The following is a 21,263-nucleotide window of genomic DNA, read 5'->3' as shown; positions in this document are numbered from 1 at the left end:
TGCTACATATGGTCTGCGTTCCATAATGTTTCAAATAAGCTACATGCATAATATGATCCAGTTTTTGTAGAGATCCTCAGGATCAACCACACAAACTTGACAGTGGAAAGTGTAAGGAAACTACTAAAGTGACAGTTATAAATGTATGTTGGTATAACAGACAGTGGCTACCGATAGTGGCTAATATTTAACAAGATACACATTGTAAATAATACAGTAAAAAGTCATGTTATATAATTAAAATATTCTAGAAATCATAAATCAACTCGGTAGGTTTGGCCCTATATTGTCATTTGCAACTTTATCTGTTGCATCATCACACGTAAAGGCGATGTAATTAAGTCAGAGTACGGCGTATCTCTAGAAACACCTCCACCACACCTTCATTTCTTTGATTTCCATCCAAAATGAATAGAGAGAAAGTGGCATAAAAAGGGAATTAAGTTCTGTTGGCCCCATGAGATCACATGCCAGTTTTGGGGGTAAATGCATAGAATAGTGATGGCTTGATCAAGTCTGGTGTTATTTTCAATCTTCACATTATTCACGAGAGGCGTGATTGTCAACACAATGTTAAATTAATTTGGATATGTAAAGATTCAGAAAATACTAAATTCAATTTACACCTGTTTTCTGTACAGTATTTGATTGTGGGCATAAATTAGATGAGTGTTACGTCCGTCGTTAGTGGTAGAATGACCGGACCAAGGTGCAGCGTGGTAGGCGTACATTTTATTTATTAAATGTTCCACCAAAAAAAAACAATAAACAACACAATGAATGTAAAGCTTCGGAGTGCAACACATGCAACAAACAAAGACAAGATCCCACAACCTAAATGTGGGAAAAAGGGCTGCCTAAGTATGATCACCAATCAGAGACACGATAGACAGCTCTGATTGGGAACCACACTCAGCCAAAAACAAAGAAACAGAAAACATAGAATGCCCACCCAAATCACACCCTGACCTAACCAAATAGAGAAATAAAAAGGCTCTCTAAGGTCAGGGCGTGACAATGAGGCTTACAATTATTGTATTTTTTTAATAGTTAGATGACCTGGGAAAGCTTTATTTTTGTGTAGCATTCGGGGTAAGAACAAAAGGAGGTTGACCTCAGTCTTGGCTGATGTCTGACGGAGACAGAGTAACAGACAGTCGCATTTCAGCTCTGTCTGTGAGAGCGGGAGTAAACCCCCTCACACCCATCGTTGGCATCCCCTCAACCGAGTGACAGGCTGTCAGTGAGACCAAATTCATTCTGGTGCCAGTGACTCGCCTGGTGATCCTCCGCATCGCACTCTGAGCTCCCTCAGTCTGCCTCAGTGACACTCTCATTCCCCCTGGGAGAGCAGCCTATCCGAAGGCCACAGCATGCTCCCACTCCCACACCACACTCCAGACCTGAAGTCTGGATCAGGGGACAGGCTACAAGATATCACTGGGACAGTAGATGCACTGTAGTCTGATGCATTTGTTCAAGATGATTATCAGATCCCTGGTTGTCTTTCATATCTGATTCCCACTGCTACACTCTAGATAATACATAGAGTTCTGAGGAAACTGCAGATGTTCCCCTCCCCTAAATGAGGCTTATGCCAATGCTACATTATTCAACCAGTAAAACTACAGCACATTCTCTGGAGTGGCCTTCAGTACTTTCAGCTGCAGCTGCTGTTTCAGCCTGTTGAAGAGATAAAACACAGCTGTCACAGAGGCTGACAGAAAACTGGAGAAAGAAACACACTGGTTTTAATTACAGTTACAGGGCCTGAATAATACTGAATGGGTAAGCCTTTACCAGGCATACTGTGTAACGAACCATGCATGGAATGATCCAGACAAGCTCTGCAGTCTTTCCAATCATATTCTCTGATAGAATACATCCTGCTGCCAGTTTGTTAATGGAAATTGAACAGAAGGAGGCCTATCTCAAGTGGCCCATTTTTCAAAGCAAACATTAAGAGACTGGCTCTGAGACAGGAATGATGGGGGTGTCAATTGAATTAAAATCCTGCCTGATGTGAGCCGTGACCACACAAATGGCCAGTGAGGGTCGAGTGATGGTTTCTGGGGCATATTCGCCTGCAGTGATGTACAAAGTGGGAGGGAGGCAGGCTAGATGGGAAGAGGGACCGGATTATGGGGTGGAATATGGGCCAGACCCTCAGTCCTAATGCAGCAGTTGTGGGGAATGATGAGGATATAGGTGGCAGTGTTTCTGATGATATCTTGTATTAAACCTCATCTACATCTCAAGCTGGACATGAACCATTCATGCAGTGTCCCATTCTGCTGTGTGGTAATGAGCGTTAACTAGTTTGTCTCCTGGACTGCCGACAGCTGTAGCTTGAGAAGCAAAGACACAAATAACACATTTTACCAGGTTGTTTGGACACATCACATAATGGAAACAAATGCGACGTTGGACTGACCTGTGTGGTGTGTGCGTTTGCAGGTGCTGAACGTGAGCCTGTCTGAGGGGGAGGTGATGACGGTGGAGGACATGGGGGGACAGGAGTCCTCCATCCTTGCCAACGAGACCGTCCTAATGAGGGGTCTGGTGGTGCGCAGCTGGAGCAATCAGATCTCCATCCGTTACCGCAGTGACCAGCAGCCTCGCTCCGGCTCCCTGCTGCTGCTGCGTTACCAAGGTGAGGTCACAACACAGAACCACACGACCACACACACCAGGACACCCTCACACAGGTCTCCTCCCTATCAATTATTCCATTCTGATTCACCCAATGTGCAATGAAAATGTGTCTGAAACAATGTGGTCCGGAGTAGTAAGGTTTGATGTATAGAGGTGGAAATCCTCCAGTAGCAATTGGTTCAGCCGCAGAGCTCTTTATGCTTATAGCTCTCATCACTAGTCAACGCGGCTTGCTCATGTCAGGCTGAGAAATCACAAGGGCTGTCATTTCAGCGATGTAATTACATAGGAGAAGTATTGTGTTAATAGACATTTACAGAGCTGTCAGATAGCAGAGGGCTGTCGGGCCCATTGTTCCTCATTCCACCACGGTCTTTCATGTGACAACACCAGGAGAAGGGGAAAAAACAACACAGCATTAAGCCAAAATCTTTTGTCTCTGCAAACGAATGAACTATGACAGGCTTGCAGAAGAATAATGCATTCTAACATGCCTCTGATGTGCCTGGCAAATAGAGTGCCACCCCCTTGCCCCTCAAACTCCCCCTCTGTCTCTCCTCCTTCTCTCTAATACAGTAGATGGCAATAATCGGTTACAGTACATGTCCAACACAACATTAATGAAACCCTTCCAACAAATTGGCAACCCATTTCATGCCTGAAAGACTTTAGGATTGTAACTGACATGGCTCCTGACAGAAAATCTGCCATTTTCATATCAAGACAAGAGTATGATTCATATATCATACATATGACATAACAGCTAACTGTTACTACTTGCCTGAGCCCGAGGCTCAGTTTGTCCAATCACATCCAGTCCACTTAGGAAATAGTTCATCAGTGTTTCTAAATGGCCCTGTGTGTCTTTGTTTGGCCTGTCTGAGAGCTGGCACTGCCAAGGTAATAACCCCACATTACACTGTGTTAGATCAGGGAGAGGGGGGGGCAGATGGGGACCACAGTGGGGGAGTGATGAAAGCTTTTACCAGGCTTCTAATGGACCAATTATACATGTGACCTGTGTCCAGTGCATCGCGAACCACAATGAGCCATGGCCTTTGTGTATCCCAAACAACCATGGAAAGAGAAGCTAATTCAGTAATGTTGCTGCTCACCATGTGTGATTAGACTCTGTCCCTGTAGGGTTTAAATGTATTGTTGGATATATGAATAGGTTTTAAAGTACAGCCTTTAATGCGCTGATTTCACATTGTCCCATTGATTATACAGAACTGTGTGGGAAAAAAGCCTCCTTCAGAATAGTAACCAATAATGAAGCAGTGGGTGATGTGGAATTCTATTCAACTCTCCCACACACATCCACACGTCACTGTTAGTGCCTATATAGACCATGTGATCTCCATTAGACTGGCAGCACAGAACACTGGTTACTGAAGAAGCGGGTGAACTTTAAAGATTCAAGCCGCTCAATCATTCCCAAAGAAATAGGAGAATAGCAGCCAAGCTCCAGAGACTCAGAGCAAACAGACCACGAGAAAAATGAATGTAGATCCAACAGTAAAGGGGTGTAGAAATATTATATTTATTTTGGTTCAGATACGAGTGAGACCACCTCATAAGAAATTAGTCTGAGTACAGTACACACTACTGAGTGGCGATCCATTGAAATAGCAAAACAACCATCACCTACTGGATATTCAAAAATATCACAGGTATGTATTCACAATAGCATTGTATTAACACCTACTCACTGAATAATAGACAATACATCCAATTTGAATAATAAACCTTGCTCAAAATAGTCTTTCCTAATATTCTGTTGAGGGTGAAACAGATTGGTTTTGTAAAGCATCACCCAACAATAAACCAAATCTGTGCTCATAAAATGACTTGTCTCTCACCCATACACATCCTGCATGAGAGCAGACACTGCAAGGGTCTCCTGTTGAGCAGCTCCCTCTGGCTCCAGCAGCACATGATCATTTCCCCTCATACTCAGACAAGTGAGCCCAACAATCAGGCTTTATCCTCAAAAAAAAACTAAGCAAAGCATCTGTGGATGTGCAGAAGGCAACCACATGTTTAAGTCATTCGGTGCTGTAGGTATTGTGTCAAATTTTTATGTCAGGATATTACATTCTCTCTAATTGATATCAAACATTATGGCAGTATGATATGCTTTCACATTGTGCCTGTGAAATTGTTATGCTCATCAAAGCAACAATAGGGGCCTATATAAAGTCATCATAACGTATGGTGTCCCATTAGTTATACAGAGCTAATGATGTTGTGGAACAGCAGGTCGGAATGATAAATCCCTTTCACAGTAACGTTAAGCCAATTTGAAAATGCTACTTGAAATCATTAGTCTATGGAAAAAAGGTACTTTTCAGAAAATATTTTGCTTTCCATATCAAACTAATTCCAATATGTGAATGCAGCTATACTCTTTTATAACCGTTACTGCACAAGTATGACCGAAACATTTACCTTTTTTACAGCAAATTTCAACAGCTGTCGCAATTTAGATATTTCAGATATTTCCATTTGCGCTCATCTCCATGGTATGCGCAATCACTTTGTCCTCTTATAATGGGGTGTGAAAAATGTGATGGGATAAGCGTTGAGAAAGAGACAGATCTGTAGAGAGATAGATCTCAGCTCTGGGTAATTAATATCTGCAGAAGGCGTTGGTGCTAGCTGAGATGACAGGCTGATGAATGTTGCAGTAGTAATAGTAGCAGACCAGTTACCACTGGAGAGTGATGATATGTCTGTGTCACAGCCTGTGGACCTGTTTGTGTGTCTAGAATACCAGCCTGGTCTCATAGACTAGACGTAACATAGTACATGTAAATCCAGGACACTTAAATTAGTTTCATATGTTACGCTTGATATGGTTACATAAGACAGATGGTTACTTAAGGCGGAAGAAAGTAGGGTGGCTGGTCATGGTGGATGGGTGGGCGTATAATTTGAATGTCTAGCAACTAAAAGGTTGCGAGTTCAAATTTCATCAAGGACAACATTAGTATTTTAGCTAATTAATACATTTTCAACTACTTACTAGTTTTTAGCTACTTTGAAACTACTTAGAATGTTAGGTAACCCTTCCCCAAACCCTAACCTTAACCCTAACCCCTATAATGTAATGCGAATTGCAATTTGTAACATATTGTACAAAATGGGTGATGGACATCCACAAATTAATATACAACAAGAAACGTAATATATCATACTAAAGTTTTGTTTCTGATTTACGTACTGAATAATACGAAATGCTGTGGTCACCCAGGCTGATATTGGTGAAAGCAAAAATAGACTAAGCCCTATTTGAATTCCTTTATGACATCCCTGATCCCTCACACTGAGGTCGACATTTAATGAGTGTCTAGACAAGTAGAGACATAGTTATTGCACATGTCTAATGGGAAAAACGGTCTATTCATCACTGAAATAGATCATGTTGTTATGGTTCATGTCATGTAATGCTTTTTTACCACTCAACTATCTCCTTCCACCCACGTATGAGTCTTGTGAATACTACAGCTGACTCCTAGAGGTTTCAGTCATGTGTCTCTCAGTGTGTCTTCTCTGTAATGGGGACATCTGTTGATGTGACACCAGAGGGGAGGAAGAGGAAGACAGGGCCATTTCCTACTCTAACTCCCTCATCACTAAACAAAGTATCTCTGTATGTCTTAATTGATACTCAGTCCCAAGTGTAGAAATGCATTTTTCATCTGGTCATGTAAAATACAGGAGTCTGTAGATTGACCATGACTATGGTTAGGAGATGGCTGGAGAGGTCTACAGAGCAGAGGGATACATACCCCAGCCCAATCAAGTTATCACCACTAAGTCACTATGCAATGAGTGGCCAATGAGATTACAAAGAAAGCTATCCACTCAAATGTCAAGTGACATTATGATTTGATCCACAGCCTCAAGGTCCATTCGATTCAGTTTGATTGCCTGCCCATGGACAACATGTGGTTTTGTGGTTCAGCATCATCAGCATATTTTGAAAGCTAAGTGAAAGGTCTGGTGAATTTTCTGATTTTAAAGGACATGTGGGCCTTGCTCCATACGAGCTCACTGGTTAAACTCTAGTGTTGTCCCTGGGAAGAAAGGTTCAATCTGAGAGGACCCCGACCACAGTCCTGATGTGATGTATTGATATTTATGTGGTTGGGTGAAACACTCAATTCCAATGGTCAACTACTCAATAAATGCTATTAAAGATAAATAACCTTAGACTGCAGCCGGCCCGGTCCCATCAATGAGGGCTGGTCTACTCTGGACTGATGAGTAGTGTGGTAGCAATTCTATAGAAAGAAAGAGACTGTAGATTCCTCTTACAACAACTTTATTATAAGATTTGCAAAAATGAAGCAATCAACCATTACCAAAAATGGTTCAGAGTTGAAAGCTTAACAAACATAGCCGGGTCTCTGCTTTTGTAGAAAAAGCACAACCTCTTTTGTCTAGGTGGCAGTTTAGCAGATGTGTGGAAACAGGGGCAGAACATAGTGTAAAAGGCAATTGGTTTGTCTGTGCAGATTAAGATAGGCCGAGGTTGATATCACGATGGCTCAACCGTATAACTGTGTTTTGTTACAGTTCACAGTATAATGTGCTCCTTCCTGCAATGTTCCACACAGCTGACTTTCTGCAGATAGTAAACTCACGGGATATCTCATATATTTCACATGCTGCGGTCGCACCTAACGGATCTTAGCTATACACCCAGTCTTGTGACTAAGTCACACAAAGACAAGTTTGTATCAGGTTAAAAAAAACCTAGCATATAACAAGAGACTATTCTTTAAGCAGCAAAACACGGGATAGCATGACTAATTATGTAATTTTCCATTACATTTTCTCCCTTTTGAGACTAAGTCTCAACCTAATAGAAAATGATTTACAAGCATTTTCATTAAACACACATTAACATGTGGTAAAAGGAAAGACTTTCTCACACTTCGTATATTAGCATTGTAAATGCCCACCATTGTTATTCGCGTTCCATCACTTCACATAGTGCAATCCATTCTCAGAAGGAACATATGAATTTAAACATCAGTACCTACTTCATCACCACACACAATCGCTTCATTGAGACTGTCCATATTGTCACAGGGTCACCATGACAGTAGGCCCTTAACTCTACCTTGGGAGCACTATTCACATAACCCCCGTCGTGATCATGGCCTATGGATATGCTGAACCATGAACCTGTTGAGTGTAGGGGGTATTTTGATGTTTGGATGAAAAACGTATCCAAATTAAACTGCCTATTTCACAGGCCCAGAAGCTAGAATATTCATATAATTCAGATTAGGATAGGGATAGAAAATAGGATAGAAAATACTCTAAAGTTTCCAAAACTGTCAAAATATTGTCTGTGAGTATAACAGAACTGATATTGCAGGCGAAAACCTGAGGAAAATCCTCTTATTTTGAAAGCTCCCTGTTCCATTGCATGCCTTCCCTCCATTTAAAGGTATATCAACCAGATTCCTTTTCATATGGCTTCCACATGGTGTGAACATTCGTTAGACATAGTTTCAGCCTTTTATTCTGAAAAATTAGCGGGAACGATCACATCGCGTCAATGGATGGCTGGGTGCCAGCAGAGTTTTGCATGTGCAACAGCTTGGAGCAGACATTTTCGCTCTCTCTCCTATTGAAAAAGCTACAGTCCGGTTGAAATATTATCGATTATTTATTGTAAAAACAACCTGAGGATTGATCATAAAAAACGTTTGACATGTTTCTAGAACTTTACGGATACTATTTGGAATTTTCGTCTGCCCTGTCGTGACCGCTCGAGCCTGTGAATTACTCAACAAAACGCACCAACCAAATGGAGGTATTTTGGATATAAAAATAATCTTTATGGGACAAAAGGAACATTTATTGTGTAACTGGGAGTCTCGTGAGTGCAAAGGTAAGCGATTCATTTTATTGCTTTTCTGACTTTCGTGACCAATATACTTTGCTGCTAGCTGTTCGTAATGTTTGTAATGTCCTTACATAGACGCTTGGATTGCTTTCGCTGAAAAGCCTTTTTGAAATCTGACACGCCAGGTGGTTTAACCTTTTTGAGATAGGAGGCAGCATTTTCACTTTTGGATGAATAGCGTGCCCAGAGTGAACTGCCACCTACTCTGTCCCAGATGCTAATATATGTATATTGTTAGTAGTATTGGATAGAAAACACTCTGAAATTTCTAAAACTGTTTGAATGATGTCTGTGAATATAACATAACTCAAATGGCAGGTGAAAACCTGAGAAAAATCCACCAGGAAGTGGGACATCTGAGGTTTGTCGTTTTTCAAAGCTTGGCCTACCAAATACACATTGAGATAAGGATGAGGTTGCACTTCCTAGGGCTTCCACTGGGTGTCAACTGTCTTTAGAAACTGGTTTGAGGATTCTACTATAAAGGAGGGGTTCATGAGACCTCTTTGAGTCAGTGGTCTGGCAGAGAGCCTTGGTCTCATGACGCGCGTTCCCGACAGAGTTACCTCTCGTTCCAGTGCTTATCTGAAGACAAAGGAATTCTCCGGTTGGAACATTATTGATGTATTATGTTAAAAACATCCTAACGATTGATTCCATACAACATTTGACATGTTTTTAAAGGACTGTAATGGAACTTTTCGAGTTTTTGTCTGGATGAAGTGCCTGCTCCTCATGAAGATGGATTACTGGGCTGAACATGCTAACAACAAGTGGCTATTTGGACATAAATTATGGACTTTATGGAACTTTATGGAACAAATCAGTCATTTATTGTCGAACTGGGATTCCTGGGAGTGCCTTCTGATGAAGATCATCAAAGGTAAGTGAATATTTATGGTGTTATTTCTAACTTTTCCCAAAATGGCAGATATTCCTCTGGCTGTTTTGTTTTCTGAGCGCCGTTCTCAGATTCCGTAAAGTTTTTTTGAAAACTGACACAGAGAGGAGAAGACTATCTTTAATTCTGTGAATAACGTTTGTATCTCTTATCAATGTTTATTTTGAGTATTTCTACAAAATTACCAGATGTTTTGGAATCAAAACATTACTGCACGTAAGGCGCCAATGTTAACTGAGATTTTTGCACATAAATATGCACATTATCGAACAAAACATACATGTATTGTGTAACATGATGTCCTATGAGTGTCATCTGATGAAGTTCATCAAAGGTTAGTGGTTAATGTTACCTATATTTCTGCTTTTTGTGACTCCTATCTTTGGCTGGAAAAATGGCTGTGTATTTTTTTGACTTGGCTATGACCTAACATAATCATACAGTGCCTTGCGAAAGTATTCGGCCCCCTTGAACTTTGCGAACTTTTGCCACATTTCAGGCTTCAAACATGAAGATATAAAACTGTATTTTTTTGTGAAGAATCAACAACAAGTGTGAAACAATCATGAAGTGGAACGACATTTATTGGATATTTCAAACTTATTTAACAAATCAAAAACTGAAAAATTGGGCATGCAAAATTATTCAGCCCCCTTAAGTTAATACTTTCTAGCGCCACCTTTTGCTGCGATTACAGCTGTAAGTCGCTTGGGGTATGTCTCTATCAGTTTTGCACATCGAGAGACTGAAATTCTTTCCCATTCCTCCTTGCAAAACAGCTCGAGCTCAGTGAGGTTGGATGGAGAGCATTTGTAAACAGCAGTTTTCAGTTCTTTCCACAGATTCTCGATTGGATTCAGGTCTGGACTTTGACTTGGCCATTCTAACACCTGGATATGTTTATTTTTTAACCATTCCATTGTAGATTTTGCTTTATGTTTTGGATCATTGTATTGTTGGAAGACAAATCTCTGTCCCAGTCTCAGGTCTTTTGCAGACTCCATCAGGTTTTCTTCCAGAATGGTCCTGTATTTGGCTACATCCATCTTCCCATCAATTTTAACCATCTTCCCTGTCCCTGCTGAAGAAAAGCAGGCCCAAACCATGATGCAGCCACCACCATGTTTGACAGTGGGGGTTCAGGGTGATGAGCTGTGTTGCTTTTTCGCCAAACATAACATTTTGCATTGTTGCCAAAAAGTTCAATTTTGGTTTCATCTGACCAGAGCACCTTCTTCCACATGTTTGGTGTGTCTCCCAGGTGGCTTGTGGCAAACTTTAAACAACACCTTTTATGGATATCTTTAAGAAATGGCTTTCTTCTTGCCACTCTTCCATAGAGACCAGATTTGTGCAATATACGACTGATTGTTGTCCTATGGACAGAGTCTCCCACCTCAGCTGTAGATCTCTGCAGTTAATCCAGAGTGATCATGGGCCTCTTGGCTGCATCTCTGATCAGTCTTCTCCTTGTATGAGCTGAAAGTTTAGAGGGACGGCCAGGTCTTGGTAGATTTGCAGTGGTCTGATACTCCATTTCAATATTATCGCTTGCACAGTGCTCCTTGGGATGTTTAAAGCTTGGGAAATCTTTTTGTATCCAAATCCGGCTTTAAACTTCTTCACAACAGTATCTCGGACCTGCCTGGTGTGTTCCTTGTTCTTCATGATGCTCTCTGCGCTTTTAACGGACCTCTGAGACTATCACAGTGCAGGTGCATTTATACGGAGACTTGATTACACACAGGTGGATTGTATTTATCATCATTAGTCATTTAGGTCAACATTGGATCATTCAGAGATCCTCACTGAACTTCTGGAGAGAGTTTGCTGCACTGAAAGTAAAGGGGCTGAATAATTTTGCACACCCAATTTTTCAGTTTTTGATTTGTTAAAAAAGTTTGAAATATCCAATAAATGTCGTTCCACTTCATGATTGTGTCCCACTTGTTGTTGATTCTTCACAAAAAAATACAGTTTTATATCTTTATGTTTGAAGCCTGAAATGTGGCAAAAGGTCGCAAAGTTCAAGGGGGCCGAATACTTTCGCAAGGCACTGTATGTGGTGCTTTCACTGTAAAGCATGTTTGTAATCAGAAACGATGGGTAGATTAACAAGACGTTTATCTTTTATTTGCTGTATTGGACTTGTTAATGTGTGAAGGTTACATATTTCAAAAAAATATTTTTGAATTTCGTGCGCTGCCTTTTCAGCGGAATGTTGTCGAGGGGTTCTGCTAGCGGAAATGTTAACAAGAAGCTAAGCTGTGGTTTGCTATATTACACTTGGGATTTCATGAAAATGTAATATTTTTAGTAATTTAATTTCAATTTCCCACTCTGCAATTTAGCGGATGTTGACGAAAATGATCCCGCTAGCGGGATGGGCGCCTCAAGAGGTTTGAACCACTTCAGGATTTTCAATAATAAGACCAGAACTGCTAGCAGCTCGCCTCACGGCTATACAGGATAGGGAAGAACTTAACATGTTGGTAGCAATTGGAGGGGGGAGTATGCCAAATTATAGGTGACCATTGCTGTACATTCATATCCTGGGGTGACGGTAACTTGAATATTGCAGTGGAACATCTGAAAGAGCTCAGCGGTGATCTCGCAAGCGAACACCAACCAAACAACAATTGGAATCCGTTTGGATGGGTTTAGTCAAAATTTGGAGTTATGGGAGCTACAATATTTCACTGGTTAATTTATGGCTTAGTGATCTTATTTACAATAATGCTTATTATAACTTGTGTTAAGAAATTGTGCAGCAAAGCCGTTGAGACTATTCTTGCCATGCCATTACTGACCCCTGAAGGAGACACCTCAGAACACTATTTACCTGATTTATTTCCTATGTCTCATTACATGTCTGATGAAGACTATGATAATCCATAATACCAAGGTAAAAACATTCAGTTAAATTAACCAAAGATTCTAAATGATATCCTAATTGATCTAAATCATGGCCATTTTCTGATGCCCAATACCAAGGCAATAACCCGCGCCAAAAACTTTTCATGTATCGAGGATCGTCTTGACTAAATTGGAACGTCATTCAATTGTGAAATGCTACTTCAAACCCGTCTTAATCTGCTTGGAATGGAGGAGTTGGTTTTATGCATCACAACAATGGAGATATTTAGTCGACCAAAAACACAGCACCCTGACGAATTTGTTGGTAAATAAAGATGTGCCTTCACCACAGATCGAATAATGATCAGTAAAACTGGCTTGAGACATATTGATGTGGAGGCCTGAAGTCTGGAACAGTGGACAGGCTACAAGATATCACTGGGACAGTAGATGCACTGTCGTCTGGTGCATTTGTTCAAGATGATTATCAGATCCCTGGTTGTCTTTCATTTCTGATTCCCACTGCTACACTCTAGATAATACATAGAGTTCTGAGGAAACTGCAGATGTTCCCCTCCCCTAAATGAGGCTTATGCCAAAGCTACATTATTCAACCAGTAAAACTACAGCACATTCTCTGGAGTGGCCTTCAGTACTTTCAGCTGCAGCTGCTGTTTCAGCCTGTTGAAGAGATAAAACACAGCTGTCACAGAGGCTGACAGAAAACTGGAGAAAGAAACACACTGGTTTTAACTACAGTTACAGGGCCTGAATAATACTGAATGGGTAAGCCTTTACCAGCCATACTGTGTAACGAACCATGCATGGAATGATCCAGACAAGCTCTTGCAGTCTTTCCAAGTCATATTCTCTGCTGCCAGTTTGTTCATGGAAATTGGACAGAAGGAGGCATATCTTGAGTGGCCCATTTTTCAAGACAAACATTAAGAGACTGGCTCTGGTTGGAAATGAGACAGGAATGATGACTCAGGCATATTGATGTGTAAAGTGAATGTCTGCTTCTGTCTGAAGAGTGGTGTACCCCACATTCAGTTTAATGGGAATGCTAGAAGCGCATGTTCCATTTATCCAGCTACATCCTATTTGAGAAGACACTGTAATTAACACGTTTGCATTCTCAGATAGGATTCATTGAATTGTGTTATGGAGATATTACTTGGGTTGTGACAATGGCAGGTTCGGGAATGGGGTTTGCAGGGGTTGGATTAGAATAGGCTCTGGTACACGATGTCTGGGTTCTAAAATAATTATGGTGCACCAATGTGCACAATCAAATCCACCTCTCATATTTTTTGCTGATGGCAAATCACCATTAATGCATTTTCCCCTAAAAGTTTTACCCTGTGAAGGTTTACTCCATGAAGTTTCATTTGATCAAATCAAATCAAATGGTATTGGTCACATACACCTGGTTAGCAGATGTTTATGCTAGTGTAGATCAATGCTTGTGCTTGTAGTTCTGACAGTGCAGTAATGTCTAACAAGTAATCTAACAAATTCACAACAACTACCTTATACACACAAATATAAAGGGATGAATAAGAATATGTTCATATAAATATATGGATGAGCGATGCAGTAGATGGTATAAAATACAGTATATACATATGAGATGACTAATGTAGGATATGTAGATATTATTAAAGTGGCGTTATCTAAAGTGACTAGTGATACCTTTATTAAATCCATTTATTCAATTTATTAAAGTTGCCAGAGATTTGAGTCTATATGTTGGCAGCAGCCACTCTATGTTAGTGATGGCTGTTTAACAGTCTCTCGGTCCCAGCTTTGATGCACCTGTACTATCCTCGCCTTCTTGATGATAGCAGGGTGGACAGGCAGTGGCTCAGGTGGTTGTTGTCCTTGATTATCTTTTTGGCCTTCCTGTGAAATTGGGTGGTGAAGGTGTCCTGGAGGGCAGGTAGTTTGCCCCCGGTGATGCGTTGTGCAGACCTCACTACCCTCTGGAGAGCCTTGCGGTTATGGGCGGAGCAGTTTCCGTACCAGGCAGTGATACAGCCCGACAGGACGCTCTCGATTGTGCATCTGTAAAAGTTTGTGAGTGTTTTAGGTGACAAGCCTCCTGAGGTTGAAGACGCGCTGTGGCACCTTCTTCACCACGCTGTCTGTGTGGTTGGACCATTTCAGTTTGTCCGTGATGTGTACGCCGAGGAACTTAAAACGTTCCACCTTCTCCACTACTGTCCTGTTGTTGTGGGTAGGCGATTCTCCCTCTCCCTTTGAAGTCCACAATTATCTCCTTTGTTTTGTTGATGTTGATTGAGAGGTTATTTTCCTGACACCACACTCCGAGGGCCCTCACCTTCTCCCTGTAGTCCGTCTCGTCGTTGTTGGTAATCAAGCCTACGACTGTAGTGTCGTCTGCAAACTTGATGATTGAGTTGGAGGCGTGCATGGCCACGCAGTCGTGGGTGAACAGGGAGTACAGGAGAGGGCTGAGAACGCACCCTTGTGGGGCCACAGTGTTGAGGATCAGCAGGGTGGAGATGTTGTTACCTACCCTCACCACCTGGGGGTCATCAGGAAGTCCAGGACCCAGTTGCACAGGGCGGGGTCGAGACCCAGGGTTTTGAGCTTAATAATGAGTTTGGGGGGTACTATGGTGTTAAATGCTGAGCTGTAGTCAATGAACAGCATTCTTACATAGGTATTCTTCTTGTCCAGATGGGATTGGGCAGTGTGCAGTTTGATAGCGATTGCATCGTCTGTGGATCTATTGGGGCGGTAATCAAATTGGAGTCGGTCAGGTAGTATCAGGTAGGGTGGAGGTGATATGATCCTTGACTAGTCTCTCAAAGCACTTCATTATGACGGAAGTGGGTGCTACGAGGTGATAGTCATTTAGTTCAGTTACCTTAGGTTTCTTGGGAACAGGAACAATTGTGGCCATCTTGAAGCATGTGGGCAGAGCAGACGTGGATAGGGATTGATGGAATATGTCCGTAAACACAACAGACACCATGCTCTGAGGACGTCGCTAGGGATGCCATCTGGGCCGGCAGCCTTGCGAGGGTTAAGGCGTTTAAACGTTTTACTCACGTTGGCCATGGTGACGGAGAGCCCACAAGCTTTGGCAGTGGGCCGTGTCAGTGGCACTATGGTGTCCTCAAAGTGAGCAAAGAAGTTGTTTAATCTTGGAACTCCCTATCCCGGATCCGGGAGAATTGTCATCAACTGACACTAATTAGCATAACGCAACGGACAAAAAAATATTACGAGAAAATATTCATATTCATGAAATCACAAGTGAAATATATTGAAACAGAGCTTAGCCTTTTGTTAATCACCCTGTCATCTCAGATTTTTAAATTATGCTTTACAGCCAAAGCAAGACAAGCATTTGTGTAAGTTTATCGATAGCCTAGCATAGCATTGAACAGAAATGTAATGTTTCATTGGATCAGTCTAAAACTTTGCGTATCTAGTGACCAATATCTAATAGGAACCTGGGCTGGAATAATACATTATGGCCTTTCTCTTTTATTTCAAAGATGATGGTACAAAAAAATCGAACCGCCCCCTTTTTAAAATGTTCACCTAAAATGACATAACCAAATCTAACTGCCTGTAGCTCAGGCCCTGATGCAAAGATATGCATTTTCTTGGTACCATTTGAAAAGAAACACTTTTAAGTTTTTGGAAATGTGAAGGGAATGTAGGAGAATATAACACATTAGATCTGGTAAAAGATAATACAAAGAAAAAAAACGTCAATTTTTTTTATACCATCATCTTTGAAATCTTTGAAATGTTCTTGTTACTTACAACCTCATGCTAACGCATTAGCCTACGTTAGCTGAACCGTCCTGCAGGGGACTCACCAATCCTGATGAAGCAGTGACCACCAAGTGTTTCACCTTGTGATTCAGGCTGTGATGCTTGTCAAGTGGATGCATCGATCTCCTGCTTCATCTGATATCAGCGTGGCTATTGTTTGCTGGACTCAGGTCCTGAGCCTGCCGTTGGCTTGAGCTGGAGTGGCTGTTATTTAAGTCCCGCCGTGGGACTATGCTGGTGTTATACTTCAGTTGCATTGTGGCCAGTTCTTGCTCTGGACTTTTGTGCTCCTCCCAGGGCACATAGAACAGCTGCAATGAGAAGACTGACCACGAAATCAACAAACATGATGCGTAGAGTCCGGTCCTGGTCCTCCCTTTGAATCTGGGGTTGCCTACGACAGGACATCAGCTGGTACATCCTCGCAGTAGCTTACCATTTGATCCTCGCAACCCATCAATGTCAACCTGTTCTGTGGAAGTGTTAAGCATTCTCATGGGTCTTCCTGTGAGTATTTCATGAGGTGCTAAACCAGTGGTATGATGTGCGAGTCCACGCATGTACATCAGAGCCAGAGGCATTAATGTTACCCATGGCAAGTCAGTCTCAGTCATCAGTTAAACCTGTTAGAGATCGGGCTACTTTTTTCAACATTCTGTTAAAAATTGCGCAACATTTCAACGTCCTGCTACCCATGCCAGGAATATAGTATATGCATATGAATTAGTATGTGTGCATAGAAAACACTCCGAAGTTTCTAAAACTGGTTCAATGATGTCTGTGACTATAACAGAACGTGTTCCTTGGTCAAAATCGCAAGGAAACCTGATCACAAAATCGAATAAGAAAAAATCAATCCGCCAGTCTCTGTATTGTCTATTGGAAGGAATAAGAGTTAAGGATGGGATTACAGTTCCTACAGCTTCCACACGATGTTGCCAGTGTTGTGATTTCGATGCAACTAAATCCTTGGTCAGATGAGTAATAGGCACATCCGGTCTTCAGGTACACAGCTGGAAAAAATGGAAGCGGAAAAGTGGACTATGTTTTCCAAACTTGTTGCTATTGAATACAGATTGCTCCGTTATCAATTTGATCGTTTATTAACGTTTACTAATACCTAAAGTTGGATTACAGAAGTAGTTTGAAGTGTTTTGTCAAAGTTTATAGGCAACTTTTTTAATTTTAAAAAATAACATTGCGTTTAAAAACGGTGTTTTTCCTGGATCTGACGGTCTTCATAAATGGACATTTTGGGTATACAAGGACCGATTTAATCGAAAAAAAGACCCAATTGTGATGTTTATGGGACATATAGGAGTGCCAACAAAGAAGCTCGTCAAAGGTAATGAATGTTTTATATTTTATTTCTGCGTTTTGTGTAGCGCCGGTTACGCTAATTCTTTTGTTTACGTCCCCTTCTGGTATTTCGGGGTGTTGCATGCTATCAGATAATAGCTTCTCATGCTTTCGCCGAAAAGCATTTTAAAAATCTGACTTGTTGGCTAGATTCACAACAAGTGTAGCTTGAATTGAGTACCCTGCATGTGAGTTTTAATGAACGTTTGAGTTTTAACGAGTGCTATTAGCATTTGGCGTAGCGCATTTGCATTTATTGTTTGCAAGGTGGGACGCTTGCGTGTCGGGTTGCCCATAGAGGTTAAGTCAATTTAATTTCCAGTGTTTCGTTGGCTCTCTCGACAAGACCGTTATTGGCCGGATGATAACTACAATGTGTTCGTAGGTCAATCTGCAAACTTTCAGAGATATTCTGAGTAACACTATTTACAAAATGAGAGCCGTTGTCTGACATTAATTTGGCCGGCAGACCCCACCTAGGGATGAGTTCTCTTAGTAGGTTCTTTGCTACAGCCATTTATGTGGCATGCTTCTACCCATTTGGAGAAGGCATCAACCACAACCAGGCAGTACTTATTCCCCTGGCATGGAGTAAGCTCAATGAAGTCCATCATTATGAGCTCAAATGTCCTGACATAGGCATAGGGAATGCCTCTGCCTGCATTGTTAGTCATACAAATCAAACACTTAACAGAAAATTGCTAAGCAAAAACAGAAAATACAGGTGCAAACCAAAAATGATGTACAATTTCCATAACTCCCCCCTTTGACATAAGGTCTTGGCCATGTGCCAACTTAGCCACATAGGGGAAGCAAGGTCTGGGTACATTTACATTTACATTTAAGTCATTTAGCAGACGCTCTTATCCAGAGCGACTTACAAATTGGTGAATTCACCTTCTGACATCCAGTGGAACAGCCACTTTACAATAGTGCATCTAAATCATTAAGGGGGGGGGTGGTGAGAAGGATTACTTATCCTATCCTAGGTATTCCTTGAAGAGGTGGGGTTTCAGGTGTCTCCGGAAGGTGGTGATTGACTCCGCTGTCCTGGCGTCGTGAGGGAGTTTGTTCCACCATTGGGGGGCCAGAGCAGCGAACAGTTTTGACTGGGCTGAGCGGGAACTGTTTTGGGTAACAAGGGAAGGCCGTTTGGCCCCAGAAGAGGTTCCTCTGTGTGTCAAGGGAACACTTCTTCCTCCACTATCTCACCTTCCCAGGCCCTGCACCTGATTTCAGATCAGAAACATCCTGTAATGAAAACATATTTGCAGCAGAAACAGGAAGTGAAACGATTTGGAGAGTGGGGGAAACAATCAACATGGCAGCTGCTTTTACAGCCATATCAGCCATAGCATTCCCTTTAGAGATAGGACAAGATGCGTTAGTGTGAGCTTGGCACTTGCAGACAAAAATGGATGTTGGCAAGAGAATGGCTTCCAACAGGTTCGCAATCAGTTTAGAATGTAAAATCATCTTACCAGATGAGGTAAGGAACCCACGATGCTGCCACAATGTTCCAAAATCGTGCAACACCCAAAATGGGTATATGCTATCAGTATAAATGGTAACAGTTTTATCCTTAGCTAGAATGCATGCCCTTGTCAGTGCAAACAATTCTGCAGCCTGGGCTGACAGATGTGATGGCAGTTTTGCACTCTCTAGAGTATCTACGGCTGCTTACTTGGATTTGGACACTTTCTAGTGAAATGTACTTCTTATCCACAGTTGTAACAAACGTAGTTCCTTTCCTGTTGTTGCTATTGTCTGGCCCACCCGTCAGCACTGGCCCCCCTCCTCTTCCTCTTCCTCTACCCCTTCCCATTACCCTCTGTCCATCATTTTGAGGTCTTCCCTGAACCTGCCACTGCTGGCCCTCTCCTTGATAAAAAAAGCCAGCTGTGCAGCTTGTAACTTGGCTTTTCTATTCTGTTTTGTCTTGTCTTCTTGAGGCAGTTGTTGCCTCTCAGTGTGTTTACAGTGTTCAATAACCACTTGAAGACTGGTAGTTTCCCAGCCAATGCAGGTAGTTTTAAACTGTTTAACTTCTTGCGACTCCAAACCCGTATCCGGGAGCGTAATAATAGCCTCAAGCTCATTACCATAACGCAACGTTTCCTATTCATGAAAATCGCAAATGAAATGAAATAAATATATTGAAACACAAGCTTAGCCTTTTGTTAACAACACTGTCATCTCAGAATTTCAAAATATGCTTTTCAACCAAAGCTACACAAGCATTTATGTAAGAGTATTGATAGCCTAGCATAGCATTAAGCCTAGCATTCAGCAGGCAACATTTTCACAAAAACAAGAAAAGCATTCAAATAAAATCATTTACCTTTGAAGAACTTTGGATGTTTTCAATGACGAGACTCTCAGATAGAAAATGTTCATTTTTCCAAAAATATTATTTGTGTAAGAGAAATAGCTCCGTTTTGTTCATCACGTTTGGTTAAGAAGAAAAAACGAAAATGCAGTCACTTACAACGCCGAACTTTTTTCCAAATTAGCTCCATAATATCGACAGAAACATGGCAAACGTTGTTTAGAATCAATCCTCAAGGTGTTTTTCACAATTATATTCGATGAAAAATCATTCCTGGCAGTCGGTTTCTCATCAGAGGCAAACGGAAAAATACTGCAGCTGGAGTTTACGCAATAATTGTGACGGAGGACACCAAGCGACCACCTGGTAGATGTAGTCTCTTATGGTCAATCTTCCAATGATATGCCTACAAATACGTCACAATGCTGCAGACACCTTGGGGAAAATGTGGAAAACGTAAGCTGACTCCTAGCTCCTCCACAGCCATATAAGGAGTCAGTGCCATGAGGCGGTTTCAAAAAATGCGGCACCTCCTGATTGTATTTTTATCTGTTTTTTTTCTGTAACATCAGTTCTGTGGCACTCACAGACAATATCTTTGCAGTTTTGGAAATGTCAGAGTGTTTTCTTTCCAAAGCAGTCAATTATATGCATAGTCAAGCATCTTTCGTGAAAATTTATCTTGTTTAAAACGGGAACGTTTTTCATCCAAAAATGAAATACCGCCCCCAGAGTTTCAAGAGGAGGGCTGGCTAAAGTACATTCATTAGGGCAGCCTTCAAGAGGCTGTCGTAGTCATCATTGCGGCGGCCATTAGTCATTGGTTTGAGCCAGATATGCTTATCGTAGCAGGTCTCCAGCCTATGTTTGTAATCTTCCAACGACTCTTTATCTTTCTCCGTGCAACTATGGATAACTGCCCAATCAGTCATGGGTGGGTAATGTTCTTTTATGCTATCACACAGTGTAGCCAGTTGGGTCTGATAGGCTCCACCCTCTTCCCAATGGTAGTTTTCATCAAAGCCTCCCTCCACGTCCGCCCATTGCAGCCCCATCTTGATACAGCAAATGTGTGTGATCTCAGCTTCAGATGGCTTGGGCCATCTGCAGCCGGGCCATCTTCAGTAGCTGTGTGGTAAAATCACCAGCTTCCTTTGTAGGATCTGGAAGCTTTTTAGCAATGTCCTGGATGTCCATGAGCGGGTGCCAATCGTCACGGCCCTCAACACCATCCGCAGGTTGCAGTTGTGGATTAGGGAATGTTACCAGAGGTGCCTGAAGAAAGGTTGTGTTTGGGTCCCCTTTTTTACCTGTTCTGGTCGTGATCATTGGGGGTGAGGGTGAGGGACTTAGCTGCATGGTAGGGGTTGACGTTGATGGTGGACTAAGTTCCCAGAGTCCATCAACACCAGAGA

The 21,263-nt window shown here is 41.8% G+C and overlaps 1 protein-coding gene across 4 annotated transcripts in view; it reads left to right on the top strand.

Annotated features, from left to right (window-relative positions):
* LOC135550488 (seizure protein 6 homolog) overlaps positions 1-21,263 on the top strand; it is a 225,646-nt gene that overhangs the window by 140,433 nt on the left and 63,950 nt on the right. For all 4 annotated transcript variants that reach the window (XM_064981358.1, XM_064981356.1, XM_064981357.1 and 1 more), the window contains exon 4: positions 2,458-2,653. In XM_064981358.1, coding sequence (XP_064837430.1) covers positions 2,458-2,653 — 196 coding nt within the window. The remainder of the gene's footprint in view (positions 1-2,457; positions 2,654-21,263) is intronic.

The sequence above is a fragment of the Oncorhynchus masou genome, chromosome 12 (genome assembly GCF_036934945.1).
Source record: "Oncorhynchus masou masou isolate Uvic2021 chromosome 12, UVic_Omas_1.1, whole genome shotgun sequence".
Classification (NCBI taxonomy): domain Eukaryota; kingdom Metazoa; phylum Chordata; class Actinopteri; order Salmoniformes; family Salmonidae; genus Oncorhynchus; species Oncorhynchus masou.
This window is presented reverse-complemented; position numbering and strand designations above follow the sequence as displayed.